This window comes from Glandiceps talaboti, chromosome 12 (genome assembly GCF_964340395.1).
Source record: "Glandiceps talaboti chromosome 12, keGlaTala1.1, whole genome shotgun sequence".
NCBI classification, from domain to species: Eukaryota; Metazoa; Hemichordata; class Enteropneusta; family Spengelidae; genus Glandiceps; species Glandiceps talaboti.
In genome coordinates, this window is record NC_135560.1 from 9,997,598 (window position 1) to 10,016,880 (window position 19,283).

At 35.3% G+C, this 19,283-nt stretch overlaps 1 protein-coding gene across 1 annotated transcript in view; it reads left to right on the forward strand.

Annotated features, from left to right (window-relative positions):
• Positions 1 to 19,283, forward strand: part of LOC144443240 (S phase cyclin A-associated protein in the endoplasmic reticulum-like) — an 87,946-nt gene that overhangs the window by 52,869 nt on the left and 15,794 nt on the right. The window contains exon 28 of the mRNA XM_078132661.1: positions 3,556 to 3,613. Coding sequence (XP_077988787.1) covers positions 3,556 to 3,613 — 58 coding nt within the window. The remainder of the gene's footprint in view (positions 1 to 3,555; positions 3,614 to 19,283) is intronic.

The window sequence follows — 19,283 nt, forward strand, 5'->3', positions numbered from 1 at the left end:
TGTGCTGAGAAATAACTCCTTTTGGGATCAAAAGATTGATAATGTGATACCAATTTTAACGCCATCTTAGAAAGTTGTTGTATCTCTATTTATGGATGTATTCCAACCATCAAATTGATCTGAGAAATAACTCGATTACGGTAAAATAAAATTTATTAGAAAGTTCTGGTTTCTGTACCATTGTATTTATGGAAGCACTGCAATCATCAGATATTTTCCTATTTGATGGATATAATGCCACTACTTTTAATATAAACATTAACATTTTAATCTGTATATAATACTAAAAAACTGTAGAATCAAGTTGTAGGTTTTTGTTTTTTCTTCAAATAATCAAAAAGGGGGTTTGGCGCCCATGTGATTGCTAAACTTCATTTTTCACACTTCTGACCAACATTTTGAAAGCTTTCACTCCTTCAGTGGTAATAGCTTCTGTATTTAACTACTGAGATGTTGATAAGTTGATAAAAAATTTACTTCTAATCTGAGATACAGTGCTGGGTTTCTGGTAGCATTTTCATGTGTTTACCATCAAGTTTTTACATTGCATTGATCGTAGTGGTGTTACCGCTACATTTTGTATCATGGTTGACTTCATATATAAACGAGTGATGTCGCACTTGTGAACATTTGTTTAGGGGAGGGGAGGGGAAGGGGATTTGGCCTAAAAGATTGTTCGTTTATTGAGCTTGTGCGACATTGTGCGATCGTCCCTTATGGTTAGAGTTATACAATCAAAACTTTTGTTGAAACTAAGATTTTCAGTTCTAGATAAACATAAAAAACTATATCTGTCATCATAGAACATCAAGTGCTTTAATTACCATTAAATATTCAAGTTAAATTTAGAAAATTTGACAATTGAAAGATTTTGATAAATTAAGCCACCTACTCTATTATCTGACTTTTCTTTTTCATTTATTTTTATGGGAAAATCCATAAAAAAAAATTGTCAATTTGAAATTCAAAAAAATAAGAACAGTAGATAACAATCAGTATGTGGAGTTATGATTCCAGTGTATTTTGTTACCTTGGCAACCTGATGGTGACACGTGACTTATCACTGTCACAAAAAACGAAAGCACTGAATCTACAATTCCATTGTATTTTGTTACCTTGGCAACCTGATGGTGACACTTATCACTGTCACAAAAAACGAAAGCAGTGAATGTACAATTCCCGCTGTATTTTGTTACCATGGCAACCTGATGGTGACACTTATCACTGTCACAAAAAACGAAAGCAGTGAATGCACAATTCCCGTTGTATTTTGTTACCTTGGCGACCTCATGGTCACACTTATCACTGTCACAAAAAACGAAAGCAGTGAATGTACAATTCCCATTGTATTTTGTTACCTTGGCAACCTCATGGTCACACTTGTCAGTGTCATAATAAAAAGGAAAGCATTTATTAAATACACATCTCAAAACAATGCAACAAGATACACTTTAAATGTTCACTATTTTGTAAAGACTCCCAAATAAAGGTAAAATTTATTTCATGATTCATCTGTATAGGAAAAACGAAACTAAGCATCTATCATTTTTCTGTCCGGTCGGTTTCTTTGATATGTGAAATTGAAGATTGCAAATATAATTGTTAGGAGAATAGACGTGTCTCACATAAACAGAAAGTTAAATTGGTGCAAACTTTGTATTATATAGCCTTACTGATGTAAATTTAGTATAATATAGCAGTTACTTTTGACACTCAAAAATTAATACCAAATTCATTCAGGGTAAGTTATAGATTAGTTGTCGTACTTGGAGAAAGTTTTAAAAATCACAAATCACTCAAAAAGTTGTTTTGTGCATGATGGAGAATAGTTTTGTTATTACTGTCTGACACCCCTATATACTTCTCAAGTGGACTAGGCTAGTATCACAACACAATAGGAATGAACCAAAATGTACCAAAAATCAGGTGATAGAAATCTTTATTGTTGTCTGAGAATTCAAATTTTTTCACCGTCAACTACAAATCCTACATTCAGGTCACATCACTAGTATGACAAAATATTTAAGTTTAAGTGAATTAAAATGATCGGAAGACTTCTGTAAAAAAGCATAGATGAAAACTTGATGGTCGCAATGAAAATTCAGCTGCGGTAGTTATATCTGAAGTAATTATTGAAACTGTTTGGTTTATAGATATAATGACTTCTCAATATCGTACACCATAAGATGGATTGAATCATCTAAAGGTAAACTTGTATGTGTAGCTGTACACGTAAGAAAACGTAATAGATTTGTATTTTACGGTGCGAACCCTAAATCAGTGCCTCCATTAACCAGAACATGTTGCATATGCACACATAATGCAATCATTCACGAGACACGCAGTTAAATAATACCTGTGACCAAAAACTTATGAACTAGCTTGTGCCTCGATATTGAATATTTAATGAACACTACCATATATAGGCATCAAGGCAAATCAAACTAACATGGACCCAGATTTAAAACCAAGCTTTTAGCAAATATTTCTTGATGAAAAAATTGTCTCCGTTGCAGCTAGTGCAGGTTTAGCCATGGTTCAACTCAAACTGTTTCGAAAGTTGCAACTTGCTTTCACAGAGAATCAGGAAATAAAAAACATACACAATCAAGAATAGAAAATATGCTTATGTGTTTGATAGAAACGTAAAATTAATTTCATGTTGTCAGAAAGTGATTGAAGAAATATTCCAGACCCAAAATTCTGCCTTCTTGCACTTTGTAGTTTTTTTGCTCTGACAGCAAATGTTTGGTTTGTCAGGTAACACTTGAATTGCGATTTGACTGATGATACAGAAACAATGTTCTAACTGGTAACATGAGAATCGAAAGAAGAATGTTTGTAGTAGACGGCACTGTAGGAAAACTGAAGGGTGAAATGAAAGGCAAGACAACGTTACTGGAGGGTACACGGTTAAAATTCCGGTTCTATTTACACATGTACAGTATGTTTTCTATCAATGTATTGATCACCGACTGACTGCAGTTTGTTCTCTATAGATGGAGGGTTTTATTTCCATTGAAGTATCATCTTTCATTCCTGTGTTGACAGACAAGTGATGGTAGCTCGGGTGCCGTGTTCAAGTTTCATTAGATGTACACAATATTTGAGCATCACTGCCCTGTTGAAACAATGGCTCATACCTGATCCCAACAGTCAGCTCTGGTCAGGTCTTTGTTCCCGGGTTATTGATCGAGATTTTCTGTATGTGCTGCCCCTCCAAAGCAGGAAATAGCACAGCTATATTGTGGTATACGTTCTCCAGTTTCTTCCTCTTAAATATTGCGTAGGATCTGTCAATTGGCTGTCACTAGTATACCGCAGTATGCACATGCATGATCTAGAGGCTACCAAGAGAAAACATTAGTAGAAATAACATGTCTCCTGGGAACACAACTCGTGTGTTATTATATGCATGCTAGGGCATGAAATACTCTATAGTAAGATGCTGCAATGCCAACAGCATTCCCCGGTTCAAAATGTACAGTCATTGTTTGAATTTTATTAATCTTCACCCTTCCCTTGAACTCATTTTCTTTTTTCCCCTTTCCGCAGAAAAAGACTGAAGAGAAAGCAAAATTGAAGATTCTTCCTTCAGCTACCAAAACAAAAGGTATGTGTAACCATGGAAACTGAAAATAAAGGGGAAAAGCGTAACAATTTTGTTAGTATGTGTACACTGTATAACAGGATGAGTAGTGCTGGCTTAACTCCCTAATGTAATGCCAAATCACTAGCTTCTCTGTTGAGCAGATTTCTATTTGCTTGCGATAATGTTCTTCAATTTTAGAGGATTTGGCTTAAATGGAAAGGAAAAACTATGATATGAATTTTTCAGAATAACAACATTTGTGATTTGCTCAAAGAGAACGTGTATAAGCAGCATTATCAGTGGAGAAAGACGGCCCTCCCCTGCTGTGTGCTAGAATATTTACCGTTTAAACATACATCAACAGACTGTCCAGGAAAAACGATGTCCCGTAGTTCATTATTAATAACCCGTTTTGCCTGGCATTGTGTTCCTTTAGGTGAAAAGACTGTGTTATTGAGATTGGGTAGACTTCATGATAGAGAAAGGCACGGGCATATATTACTAGTCGTTATTGTGTATTTGGACTTTTAATACACTTGCTTTTGAAATGAAACTTCAGTGCATCTGGTCGGCTGTAAAGATGAATTATTCATAAGTATGATTAAGACAGATAAAATTAAATAAGAACATGTATAGATTCGTAGGAAATCAGCTGAGATGTTATCACCGAGATTCGTCATTCATAAAGTAGAATTTATAATCAACATGGGATAAGAGCCTGCGCTGATTTCTATAAGTAATACTTGTAGTAGGAGAGACACCTTTAGACGACGTGTAATTTTAATTACACCGTGGGTATTGTTGCGGCACATTCTCTAACGAAGCCAAATGAGTGGTCTTTCCCTTCACGGGTACAGTAATTACACTAGTGATAAAATAGATGAAATTAACTGGTAAACTGTAATGAAATTATACCATTGTTGGTTTTTAATATCCGAAATCAGATTACAGCACTGTTTGTGTAGACCAGATTTCAGAGTAGTCTCGCCATGGCTGTCAGTCATGGGTTTTTTTTATTGCGGTGGAAAAAAAAAACGATCGGATGACAGGAAAGTGTTGTTCTGTTGGTAGTTTGAACTTCAGAGGTTGGGGAATGAGTGCGTCATATTACAAATGTGACTTCCGGAGTTCATCAATTATATTTTGCAATTGAATAGTGGAAGTCAACGTATTAGGCATTATGCAAATGAGTACATTCAGTAAAATTGTAATTTTGCCATTAACTGAAATAAATATCAATAAGGATGTAGGATTACAGAATTTGGGAAATTAAGTATTTTAATGTTTTTGTTATGAGGGAGGGGAGGGGAGGGGTGGATGTGGGGGATAAAGAGGTAAAATTCTCAGGTATTGCAATGAGGCTCCACACCAAAAATATGGTACTAAGATTGCCAAACCTTTGCGAAAAATACTGTATTTCATCAGTAAACCAGCTGTTGTTGTTGTTGAGATTTATAATAATATTTAGTATTGCTGGTAAAGGCTGCCAGTCCAAATAATATAACCATTTCTTTCATTTCACATGATGTCTAACCATTTTAAAAACAACAAATATTGCTCACAGGATTACCCGTTACAGCAAATGCATGCAAGGAATTCAAATTTGTCCAAAAATTGAAGCCATTTTTTCTCAACCTGTGATGATTTTTTGTGTACATAGTATTCTAATTTGACTGTCAATCCTCGGTCAGATATCAAAGTCAAACACTCTCATGCTTATCACAGATGCTTCATGCATAGAACATGAGAATGTACAAAGATGGACAGGTTAGGGAGAAGTTCTGATAAAGTAAAACCAGAGTGCTGAATTCTAAATACCTCGAGGGCAGTGTTTGCTCTGAAAATTTGCGTAAGATGAAGAGATTTGAACTATTTGATGTGATGTATCTGATGTAAGCATGTTTATTTGAAGCGTTGTATTCAGTAGATGAACTTTCCAAAGTCATAGAGATTCAATTTGAAACTATAAAAAATGGCGTGATGAAACCAAGTTTGTAGGTGTCAAAAATAATGGACCTTTATCTCTCAGAGTCATGAAATGAAAGTTTATCCAGTTATTCTTTATAGCATTAAAAAAGTTTCACATTCATTTACGCATTCAAAATAATGTATATCCTGTGAGTGACCTCAACATGTATATTTTCCTTTTAAAATATCTTAAGATTGTAGGAAGGGAAACAACCATTTGAAATTGATATTTCCGGGACCAAGAAAACGGTATTTTCTGACGGATTCAAACTTGTCAAGACATGAGTTCAAACTTTGTACATTATTATACCATTCAAATAATTATACTATGTTGTCAGAAAACTTTGTACAACAAAGAAATTTGGTCTATTCACAGAGTACTATCTTAGGATACAGCAGTTTAATACTGTACAATTCAACATTAGTATTCCAGATTTTCAGTTTCCCAAGTTCATACCAATATATCTTATTAATTTTCTAGGGTCTTTTTGATAAATTTTTTTTTCACAACTTCCTACTAATATATGTTATTAATCTTCTAGGGCCTGTTTTGATTATAATTTTATGAAATTTCAACAAGAAAATGGACAATTGTTCGTTCAGTGTACGATAAAATTTAGCACGTGACTGTTTCACCGAGAACAAACCTCAACTTTGCTTTTGAAAATGTAGACAACTAGAAAAAACAGACCATTCCTGGCTAAGTATTTGTTAACATTGGTAGATGTAACAGATACTGTTACGTTTGAGTAATCCTTCTCGTTTCTCAGGTAGTTTGTATTTCTACATTTGTGTAGGTATAAAAATCAAAGCGATCGTATATATGTGAACATGTATGGTTTCTATTCTATGCCTGATTTCACGTCGGCATGGCAACATACCCTAAAACCAACAACTTCCACTTCAAATTCAACGAAAGAGGGGAAAAAATGAAAATAAGAGACGTTGATTCTTTATAACTACTTGAAGATTTTAGTTGAAGAGCATTATTAGAGCTTTCAAGGTATGACAAATTTGACGATTAAATGATCATTTTTTGTAATTTGATCTGGTGATTAGAATAGAATACAGTATGATTACGACGGCTAATTCCCCCTCTATGCTCTTAATTACCAAACGGTGGTTGTCTGGCAAATTAGGAATTCGACTTTATGCAACTCCGCTATCATTATCTTTTCAGTTATCCTGACTTCCCATCATCAGAGTCTTTATGTATTCCGGCGGTGATTTGCAGACACTGTGTTCCAGCAGTGATTTGCAGACACTCTGTGTACATATAGAACGTAACGCACAAGGCTAGGATTGCCTTCCCTTTCGTTTGTTCTCCACCCTCTAAATATTTCAATGTCGTTTATGTTCGCTTTAATAGCGTTGTGCAGTGACAAAAAGTAGAAATTAGAGATAACAACTTTATAATAGGAAGTATTAGAAATTAATTAGGAGACTAATTTATCTAAATGCTTTATTCAGTATACTTTCTCATTCTAAAAAAAGTAAAACTTTCCCAGCCAACAGTTTTGACAAAAATTAGTCATCCTTTTTAGTAAATTTTTGAAATGAATCCAAGATCACAGGAAGTAACAATTGAATTTATTTGGTGATTTTAAACCAACTTCATTAAAAACATTATTTAAAACAGATTTTATTTTTCAGATAAGTGTACATAGGTCCATAGGTCAGATTGTTGCCTTTGGCACACAGAATGGCGAACGAAAACTCTGTAGTTGGTGAAAATTTTGAAAATGCTTGATTTTATGGTTGTAGTGGTTGATACAGTAAGCTTTGAAAGATTATATGGATTTGGTTGTGGCTAGTGGCTCTTTCATCTATCTAATGTGTAGTGTCATTAGCCAGGCTGGCTTTCCCATCACTCCTCCGTTGATCTGTGTCATTTCATCCTTTTGCCCAGGTTTATATAGTGTGTCTCCTACTGTGCAAATCAAAATAATATTCAGTTTATGATTTTCAGTTTGTAATAACTACCTTGTCTGTAAGTGTTTCTATCAGTTTTATGATAGATTGTCAATCCCTAGCATTTATTCTACATTGTCAACGCCAATCAAATTCGTACTCACAGCAAGCCAAATAAATGACTTTACTATGTTCTGCCCCGGGGCTGAAACCCTAATTTAATGTACAACTAAAAGCTCTACCCAGCTCCACAGAGAGAGAGCGTTTTAATATTTCACCGTGTCTGTGGCAAGGTATCGGAAATTACGTTTTTAGTTAGCTTGTTATTAAAAGTAAGTTGAGCCGGTGACAAAAGACAAATTTCTAATTATGCTCAACATGAAAGAAAGAGTGATTCTTGTTATTGTTTTGGGTCGAAGGTCAGTGGAAAGATGGAACACCCCCCCCCCCAAAAAAAAAAGAAGTAAGATTTATTCATGTATGATCTAGTGAATATTAAGCGAGTGTAGGTTTGGTTGACTCGATATCACTATGCCCTGCGGCTGCCTCCACCATGTCTTGTTATTTGCATCAAGGTTTGGTCAGAGTGGAATTAATGTGGCTGCAAGCTTCATGTGAAAAATGGTCATCATTAGTATTTTTGGTGTGTGTGTTGGAGTAGGGGTGAGGGTTGTGGTGTGGTTTATGTTTTGCTCAGTAGTAGTAAAGTCACAATGAAAACTAAATGTAAAAAATTTGCCTGTTTTGAGGGTGGTGTAATGTGTGTATATAGTGTTGTAATGTCATTTGTGTGTTGGGGGGATGGGGATGGGGAGGGGGGCACTGTTTTGTGTTTTTTGAAATATCAAACGTAAGATGTCCTGTAAAAATACCGACTGCACTACACAACAACCAACCTTGGTTTTGTGAAATCTTGAGATGTCTTTTTATTGGTACAGTATATAGTAAATACCTTGGCAAGAATCAAACGTAACTACTCATCGTTTCTCACAAATGCCGCAGTTTAACTAAAAATTTCTCTTCTCTTGAATTGAGATAAAAACATCAACTGCCAGATAAAGCTGCTACTTCATAAGATTTGATCTTCTGACTGTCTCTAGTTTGTCTGACGACTATAACAAACCCTCAGAAGCATGATATAACTCGGTGTCTTTCACGACTTCATAAAATGTTAACAATGTCCTTGTCCCATATTTCTGTTTTCACTTTTGTTAACCATAAATGTGATTGCCGTAGCATGGTGCTAAGAGGATTTTAATTATTTATCCAATAAGTCCGCATTTAGGGGGAATGAAATATTTTATGATTCTCTTTATCTCTGCAACCTATAATTTTTAACCTTTTACAAGGATTTTGACATGTTTGGACAGAAAAAAATGAATATTTTGAAGATTTATTCTTCATATTTTTATTGTACGGAAATTGTGAAATATTACACGAAACTTCATGTATTGTCTGAAAATATGACCAATATTGACATTTGAAGAAACCAAATAAAACATTTCTATTGGATTCACATCTGTGCAAACTGACCATATTGAGAATTGTATGACTTTGAAGGAGCAAAATTGTAGTCTGCTCACATTTCAAAAAGCTCAAAATTGGTGATAAAATAGTGAATCGGGTTTATTTTGCTTTCAGTTTTGGTTCGAAAGTGCAGTCAACATGTGTGAATTTAGGATGGTAAAGTCCACAACTATCAAAAGTAGTGAATTTTGGAGAAATTAGCAAACAACATGGCTTATGTATCTACAGTGGCTTTTCATACAACGGAGAGAATCTCCATTCATTCTTGAACTGTATCTGGCCTTAGACTTGTTCACTGACCCACATAACAGATACAACTTGTCAAGTACCATTGATTTCGTACAAAATTCATGGAGTGACTAACCATGTCTGTTGCCATGGAGACGATATCTGCCAAGGTGGTCCCAGGGCTAAGATTAGGTAAATCGGTTTTTAGCTCAGATAAACTCCGAGTGGAAAAATCCGCCTAATTCCGTAATTGAGGCTGCAAGAGTTGTCACAGTACCCTCGTGGAGATTAAAATCTCTCAGAAAAATTACAGTTCAACCCCAGAAGTATTTTAGTTGGGAAAGTAAAGTGCGCCTGAAATTGTAATGAATGAGTCCAACAATGCTTAGTAGTTTGCCTAGCTTTAGCTGGGATACAAATCTCCTGCTGTATAAAGATCAGATTGATAGACTTTACAATATCAGTCAGATTTCACTGTTGGCATCATAAATTGTGTCTGCATTTCATCAGATTTGTTTTATAATGTTAGCGGTTGGTAAAATCTCGTGTGAAATAATGCCGGACCCTAAATAATAGCACATTGTTTTTTTTTGCCTACTATCAAAAATAATTTCACTGACATGCATACCTAGATGTACTGGTAATGTAGCCTCAGCTAAAAGACAACAAATTGTTGAGGGCCCAAAATGATCAATAAAAAGGGAGGCTTACTTCTGAGTCACTGTGTAGTGAAGGATAGGAGTACACCAAATTTTTGATGGGTTGTAAGAAACTGCTATGAATCATGCAGTAGTGATTTGATGTGGGTTGAAATGATAAAAAATGAACTTACTTGTGAGTCACTGGATAGGGGAACACCACATTTATCATTTTTATTTATTTATTAGTCCTCAAGAGATACAATGTAATAGAAACAATAAACACAAAACAAAGACAAGTAAAAGCAAAGACAGGCTACACAAATACACAAATACGACTTAACATCACTTTAACAATCTGACAGCTGACAAAACTATTTCTGTATCAAACTTTGGAGCATTTAAGACAACGGTATCTGTGCTCATATGGGAAAATATCGAAATATGCATTAAGTGGATGTTTTTTGTCAACAGCAATCACATGTGCCGTGCGCAGGCAGTACTGCAGTAAATTTTGATACGGCATAAAAGATTTCTGTGTATCAGTGGTGTGTTAATTTCGGCTGAGAGAGTACGGTGTGTGCCGGATGTACCACTTTGCCGGCTTCAAACATTTTAGTACATCCGTGTTATAAACCATCACACACAACATAGTTTGTTACTATCATAGATGAAGGCAGATGGGGGATTTGTTGTACCTACATCAGGTATCTCCTGTGGGGGTAGGTCTTGCTCTCCTGTCGTCAAAAAACAGAAGACTTAAAGGTCACACAGAGCTCAGACACAATGAGAAAAAGACAAAGTGTGTGAACAAGTTGATTTGTTTTAAAGGTAGTTGTTTGAGACTCAGGGAAATGATGTAGCATCGTTCTGGGAAAAGTCGTAGATGCTGTGATAATAGGGAGCTCAGACATCAGATAACCAATTTCTGTTTGTGTATTCCTCAGCGAACCATTGTGAAGTCTGTCGGTCCACTTCAGTTCCCTGTTCACTCTTTGAGAAATTTCAAATTAAATTCTTAAAATTCCCAAGTGAACTGAAATTACTGCTATAGATGTCTAGAACAGGATCCGGGGAAAGGTATTCTGCCAGTGGAATTGCTTACATTGGCTCCTTCGTGCGTTGACCCTTTCTTGTTTGACAGCTCGCAAGATAAAATTAGCAAACGGGTGATGTTGATCTGCTTTCACACACAAAAACTACGGTCACTTCTGTTCCTACAAAACCAAAACTGCAAATGTAGTGTGTAGAGAGTCACCTAGCTTGTACGGAAACTATGTGCTGGGAAAAAAAAGAGAAGAAATTAGATGTAATCGTCAGTCTATCTTTATGTTGATCCTCCTAAAATGTTTGTTATTCGAGAATTTCCACGAGTGCGATAAAGAGATAAGCTCATGAACGACATTAGGATGCGAGGGTCGTAAAATTCATCAGCTTTGGTAATGTGCCCTATTTTATTGTCATGGCAAAACAGTTTGGATTTTGAACAAATCTTGTCGCTGTTTTGCCATTAATCCTCCATTAATTTGGAGTCGTTTACACACACTATCGTAATCTTTGTTCTCCTTTTCTGCCCACATCAAAAAACGTTTCTTGCATGACATTTTAACCTACCTGAATAATGTAATAGATAATGACGGTGACACAGGTAGGTTTATGAATGGCCACCAATAGTCAGATATCAATATCTATAACCAGGACATGACAAATTTTTTCTATGTCAGAACAAATGCAAGGAAAATTTCCATTCTTTGGTGAAATACATGTCTTGTTAAGAATGATTTTATTATCCAAAATAACATCAGTAGTTAAAGATTTTGTGTGTAATGTGTGTGTGTTTGTAATGTGTGTGTGTGTGTGTGTGTGTGAGTGTGTGTGTGTGTGTGTGTGTGTGTGTGTGTGTGTGTGTGTGTGTGTGTGTGTGTGTGTGCGCACGTGAGCATACATGTATGTATGTCTATGTACACATGTATGTCTATGTACATGTAGTACACACACACTATACTGTCATTAGGAATACATACAATAACTTGATAAAGAGAAATTATAGGCAGGTTGTTGGTAGTGGTACACAATGGCTGCCATAATCATCATTGTCTATTTAGACTCTTATCAATATCATTTGCTAAATTCAACTTGGCAATGACCACTCATAAGACATCCACAAGTTCAACTTGGCAATGACCACTCAAAAGACATCCACAAGTTCAACTTGACAATGACCACTCAACAAACATCAATGAGTTCAACTTGGCATTGATCACTCAAAAGACATTAACAGAGTTCAACTTGGCAATGACCACCCAACAAACATCCACAAGTTCAACTTGACAATGACCACTCAACAAACATCAATGAGTTCAACTTGGCATTGATCACTCAAAAGACATTAACAGAGTTCAACTTGGCATTGAAATTATGCATTGGCCACTCGAGAAACAGCAAAGAGTTCAACTTGGCATTGACCACTCCAGAAACATCAACAATTTCCCCAACTTGGAATCCACTCAAGAAAGTGTGGACAATGGTTTCTATGACAAATGTAGTGAAGTCTATTATGAGTAAATATTACTTTATGTTGTTATTGCTTGTTTTCGGATAGAGTCCCATCAGTGGTGAAGTTTTATAGATAGATATCCTGGAAATGTAAAAGTGAAAAGATGACAACTTTAAGTTAATATTCAGATATTTTCTGCGCTTTAGTATACTTTTTTTGATCAAAAACATTTCGAGAAAAGATATGACTGTATTCAATGGATGAGGCATTATTTCCTATAATGTCAGAATTTTATGCTTTCTTCGTTGTCAACATTTCTAGGTGTAGTGCAGCGCTAGTATTTTATCACAGTTGAAACATGCAGTGTTTTGGCACTGCCAATGCTAGATGAATTATCATGAAGTCAGTAAGTCTTCCTTTGTGAGTGATGTTCAGGCAATGATTCAACAGTGAAATAAGTAGCTGTCATGGCACAAAACGCCCCTAAAACTGTGCAATTTTAAAAGCATTTATTTATCTCAATTTTAATGCCTATCTGTCCCCAAGCAAGTAACTAAAAATATTTGCGGGAGTCAGCAACCAAGTGAGATGTTACATCTCTCTTGTTATTCCCTCGCCTCCCTGGAGTAAAGGTTCACTATTGTTCCCTCCATCACCTTCATGTGCTTCTAAACTGCTAGCTATTAGTGACAAAGGGAGAGGTGATAAAAAGTTTTTTTTTTCTTGTGTGCATTCTGAAATATGACTCAGTGAAGTTTGAAATATGGACTGGAGTTAAAATTTAGCCTGAGGGCTTGTTACGTACAGGAAATGCATTAGTGACAACATTTTTACTGTTTCCCATATAATTCTATGACATCTGTGTCAGTTGCTAAGGTCTGTGAGTTGTCTGATGTTTCCTATGAGCCCTAAGGGAGGTCCCACAATGATTTTGAATACATCGACTACATTTTCACCTCATCTTGTCAATTTGCCTTGCTTAGTTTTCATCTGATGAGGTTGACAGCTTCACTGTATATTATGGCCTTTTTATCAATTATAGTGTTGTTTAGCTACGTTTAATGCCGATCAGTATATCTCTGCTTTTTCCCAATGGTTACAGGTGAATACAGCCTCACACTGGCTGTGTAACAGGGACCAAACTCTAAATAACACAATGTTTGCACATTCTTTAGCTGCTCAGAAGCAGTCAAGTCCTGTCAACTCAGAACAGGAAATGTTATGTCAGTCGTTGTTTTAATAATTAGCAGAGCATACAAAAAAAATGTTTGGACTTTGCCTGTTCACAGTCCACTCAGACTAGTTAAAACAATGATGGACAGTGTGCTCGGTGAGTTTGCTGAAACTTTGAGAGTGTTTGTATGTCTATATTTAAAGCAGACTGTTTGGGCAAACACAGTTTGCAGGGTTTTGTACTCGGATGACAGGTAGACAATTTATGATTGTTCCATTGTTTGTATACAGTGATCAATAGCTGAGAAATATCCCCCAAAACAAGCAATTAGCTGATCTAATACTTCTTAAGTACAAGGTAAACATCATAATTCAAATTTAAGATTTCAACATATGTGTGGAGAGGAAACTCATAAAGGAAAGATGAGTTTTCTCTATGTGTGTGTGTGTGTTTACTGGACTGTGATCAACTCTGTAAACATAATTAATATGACATGCAATTCGTAGAAGTGATGTGTACAGAACGGTACCGGGCCTCCTTGTGATAGAATCAGTTATTTAACGTCTACAAGTATGCTATTTTGCTGTTTTGCTCTATTTCGATGGGTATCATATTGTCGTGACAAAAAATCATCCTGTTTTAGTCGTCCCTTTGTATTTTTTTGTCATAAACCGTAAAAGTGCAGGAATAAAGATCATCAAATCTAATTTGATATTCTGAAAACTGTTGTTTAACCAACTTCAGACAACTGTAAACACAAAATCAATTTACAAAAAGCTTACGACTAGGACCTCTAGTCTTGTTCCACTCTCTGCCACTAGATGGTGTCATTTGATATTATTGTATTTCATAACCGTCAATTTATTTTCTACATAATCTGTTCAAAAGTTTCATTTGCTAGATACAGGTAAACAACATTTATCCAAAATTTTATAAATTTTTTTTTAAAAAGGCTTATATTGATGAAGCTATTTCATGTTTGATTAATTAATAAATTCTACATTATTAGATGTATTAAAATATAGCCTAGAATCCAGTCCAGTAGGGGTTTTTGGTTCTCACCTTTCCCCTATTACGCCTAGCATTTCGCTAGCTGCCATGTACTTTGATGGAGCATCAGCCAGAAAGAAGGTGCAAATTCTTATATTAAAACAACAAATTATGCAACTGTTACAAAAAACAACACCAGGTATCTCTGATATAGATTCTGATGAAACTTTTATCAGTTTGTTTATATCTGTGAATTTTAAAATGTAACACAAACAGTTGTACGCCGATTGTTAAAACATGTAGCATTCTATCAGTAAATTGTCATGTGATCCTGGCTTCTGTGGTGTTTATGCTTTGATAAGTTTACCGACACAAATTACATTGCATGTCTTTGCCATGAACCTTGTTTTCATGCTTACCACAGGCAAGAAATTACACCGGTATTGTTTCACAGGTTGCATTGAAAGTATATATCACAGATTATTGTTAAACTGTAAAGAATCCGTCGCTAAAAAAAATTGTGAAAGACGCCAATTTTTGATGATTTTATTCCAAGATGTTTGCACACTTTACAGTCGGTGACACTGTTAAAAAATGCTGTCAGTGTTCAAGAATTACAAGCATCCCTTGTCTACACAAGTGTCTTTTCAAATGTCTTTCTGTTTTTGAAACACGTTGTTATGTTTTTTAAACATGTTGTAATTATGTACTATGTACATGAAATATTCCTTGAACAAAACCTAGTTTTCGAAAAAGAAAATCATTTCAAAAATTATTTAACTTTTCTTTTAACAATTTCAATTTACTTTTTAAACAATTTTATGACACTGTTTTTGGAAAATTTACAAATAATAGCTCCTCCAAAATGTTTGCCTATTTCAAATCTGAACTTCTTAGGTTATTGTCACTAGAATTCTATTTTTAAAAAAAAGCGACATAGCTAGCCAAATAGTGTGTTGTCATAGTTACAATCCTATATACCGTTGCCATCAAGTTAACCTTTGTAAAAGCATTTCAATATCCACAACTCCCTAAGGAGTGTACAATCCCTGTAGCTACTAATTGCACAGGATTAGATCCTTCACATAACATTTCTCTGTCCTATCAGGTCCCCATTTCTACAGCTGGGTTGACGGGGGAATAACGTGGTACTAACTGACATGAGGGACACAGGATTAGATCCTTCACATAACAATCTGTCCTATATGTACTGTGTCATTTGCTAATACAACCCATAACACCAAAGTAAAGCGTTTTCTGTATGTACCACAATCGTTTATAGCATCCATATCAAGTGTAAATGTATAATGTTATATTTGCTAGTTGACCACATTAGAAATGCCACATGCTAGGTTTGTAAATAAACCAATTCAAACAGTATCCTTTTACACTTGATATGAATGCTATAAATAAGTGTAGCACATAGAGAAAGTGTTTTACTTCAGTGTTACTCATTGCATATGGACTATAATAGTAACAGAACCTTAAATGTGGAACAGCACTTTTTCAACAGTACCTGTTTGAAGTCAGTTTTGGAAGAGACACCTACCTTAAGAGTAATATTGTCCCAGTGAGTAGAGAGATGCCTGTGACGAACTCTACATTTAGTAGTGTCTAATATTTATGAATCACCATTTTTTTGTGAACTATGGTATAAAGTTGGTAAAATCTACATGAGTTCTCTGGGTGGTTATTGAACTTGAGTCTCCACCAAATTTAAAAGTACAGGGTATGAAAATCTATGCAAGTGTTTACCTGGTTTCCCAGTCTGTTAGTAACCGCAGTTCCCCAACTTGGCAAAATACACTGCATTTGGACTGCGACGACGCGTACACGACAACTGAGAGATAATGAGATTCACTAGAAATGTACGGTTCAATGAAGGAATCCTCCAGAATCTAGTTAGAAGGTAACCTTGTGCACCTGTTCTATTAACAACATGTCATGGTTGTGTTTGTGACTGACTGTAGGGGCTTAATTGATCCATGTAACACCGTTTAATTTCCTCTCCATACATTTGTATTATAATCTTTAATAATCTTCCGTCATGATCACAAATTATGTCTCTATCAGAAAATTGCCACCATGGGAGCTTCACTGACCCGTTTCACATCGTAGATTGAGTATCTGGCACAAAACACCGTATTTATATTTGTACACAATTTTAATCTAAGCCCTACGCACCAAATTGGACGTCATTCTCCTATGGGGGAACGGCTCATGGTCTTGTCGCTCATCAACAGATAGATTATAATGAGCCAAAAAGTTTAATCAGTGGGTGCACAGCCAGCCTAGAGGCATAACACAGTTTTAATCTTACACAGTTTAATTAGTTGCACAGTGTATGTGTTCAGTGCAGTGTGAAATGAGTATCATTATTCATTGCAGCGCTTGCCTGCCGTTTATTAGAACCTAGATATGGCCGTCATTATTCATAGCAAAGGACAGGGAAAGGTCGCTAGTCAGCTGATTGATGGATGAGTTTAGATTTCACAAGAATTGGTTCAGAGAAACTGAAAAAAACAGACTGTCACGTCGAGATGTGTGGGGTTTTTTTCTCTGTGACTAAATTGACACTTCTGAAAATATGCTTAGAGGTTACTTTGGAACAGAAGTGCAAGATATGTATGAACTATCTATATTATATCTATGTCTCCTTTTATACCTGTCGTCTAGTTGCAGAATCTTTTTTTTTTTTTTTTTCATTTGACCAATGTACACGAAGTCGAGCAATTCCTTCTTTTGAAAGAGAAATTGGGAAGAAATATACACAAATATTGATACCAGTGATGAAAAAATGAATTGGATAATGAGGGGGGCTGGAGGGGGAGGGGACAGTAAAGTCGAACATCACATAGAATAAGAAGAGCAAGGAAAGAAGGCATAGAAAATGGTTGAAGTTGCAAAAGAAAATAAATGTATGCAGTTAAAAGAAAAAAGTTTTACCCAGGTAACATTTGAAATTAAAAAAATGGTAAAGTATCTAACAGGTATCAAATTCCAGGCAGTCTTCTAATATTTGTATATATGGAAAGAATTTCAAATTTATTTCATCCCAAATTATAAAATTTGTAATCTCAACCAACGACCAATAATTAATTCAATTTATGACAAAAACAAATATCAGGGTTGTAAAAACTTAACAGAGAATAGGTTGTAGTCATTTTGAAATATATAGTACATATCTTGTTGGGGATGGATGGGGGACCAGGAGGGGGTGATGATAGAAAGTCTTGAAAGGTGTCACCATGTTTTGAGACTAATTTTGGAGACAGATGTCCATGGTTCAAATTCACAGGCATAAAACAATTTCAATCATCAATCTGTAAACAATAACAAACTCTCTCTCTGCTAAATTTTGTCTAGATATTGAACGTCACGTTTCCAAGATCTCTTCAAGAAAAATTACAAAAAATCCCTGTACTTCTGTTCTTGGCCACAAGTAAAGTAATCAGCTATAGTACTCGAGCAGTAACCACAAAAAAAAATTTGAAAAGATTTCTGCACTTCTGTTTTGGGTGCACGTAAAGTAACTCAAGCAATAGTCATAAGAATTAAATTATATAAATTGTTGAATTTGTACTGATGGTCTAAAATTGAAGATAAAAATGTGAAGTATTCAATAAACCTCTTCAGTTCACTGTGTCTTTCAAATGGACTGGCATTGGAGTAAAGAAGTTGTGAACTCTTCATTTTTGGAAATTTTGGAAAAGCTGATATTTTGGTCATAAGCCTCTTTACTTTTGAGCTGTGTTGTCAACACTGGTGGTTATGATGTGTGAAATCAAACAATTAAAATACAGAGCAGAAGAAAATAACTAAAAAAGCAGTTAGCAATCAATCAACACATGCTATAATTAGGTAAAATGTAAAGTTACAATAAACCGATATAGAGAGACATCATAAAGCATGTTTATGGTTCAGTTATTTTTTTGTCGCCATTTGCCGTTTCTCATTGTATTTTGTTGCCATGTTTTGGTACCTTCCAGGGTTCGAAATACTGATGGTTTTGAGTCCAAAGACTACCACCTTTTCGCTTTGGACCACCAGATTTAATTTCCGGTGGTCCACCACTTTATTCTGACTGTCATTGTATTGTCGCCGCAAAGTACTTTTCAGTTGACAATCGTTCATGCGTTCTTTTGAGTCGACAATCATTTATGTCTCCTGTGCACAGGAGACAGTGACTAAAATGTGGACCACTAATTTGTTGCTGTGGACCACCAGAATCAAAACCCGGTAGTCCAAGGGGACCACTAAATAAAAAATTGAATTTTGAACCCTGCCTTCACAAAGTTGTGATTATCTCGGTACCAATCGTTTGTCACATATAGTGGACACTCTGTGTGGTTTGGAGCCCATATAGCGTACCATTTAAACTATTCAGAAATTGTTCAAATTTAAATTTCCCCCAATATTGCATAATTTTAGTGAAAATGGTGACAACTTTATTATAATTATAAATTATTCTTTTACAACGCAATAAATGTGAATAGTATTTCTTTTATATTTTTGATAATAAATTTACTGGTTTCAAATTTGCCAGTGTAAATTAATTTTTTTTTTTGTACTCTCACCAAATAACCACCAGATGGTAGCTATAAAAAATGTCAAACTTTAACGAGGTTGCGTTCATGCCGGAACGACATCATAAGTTGTGTTTGTCACTGACACTATTGATCACGTCTCATTTATGTAATAAACCGAATACTGCAATTCCCCGCTTATTTGTTGTGCAGTTCACAAATATTGGCCTGT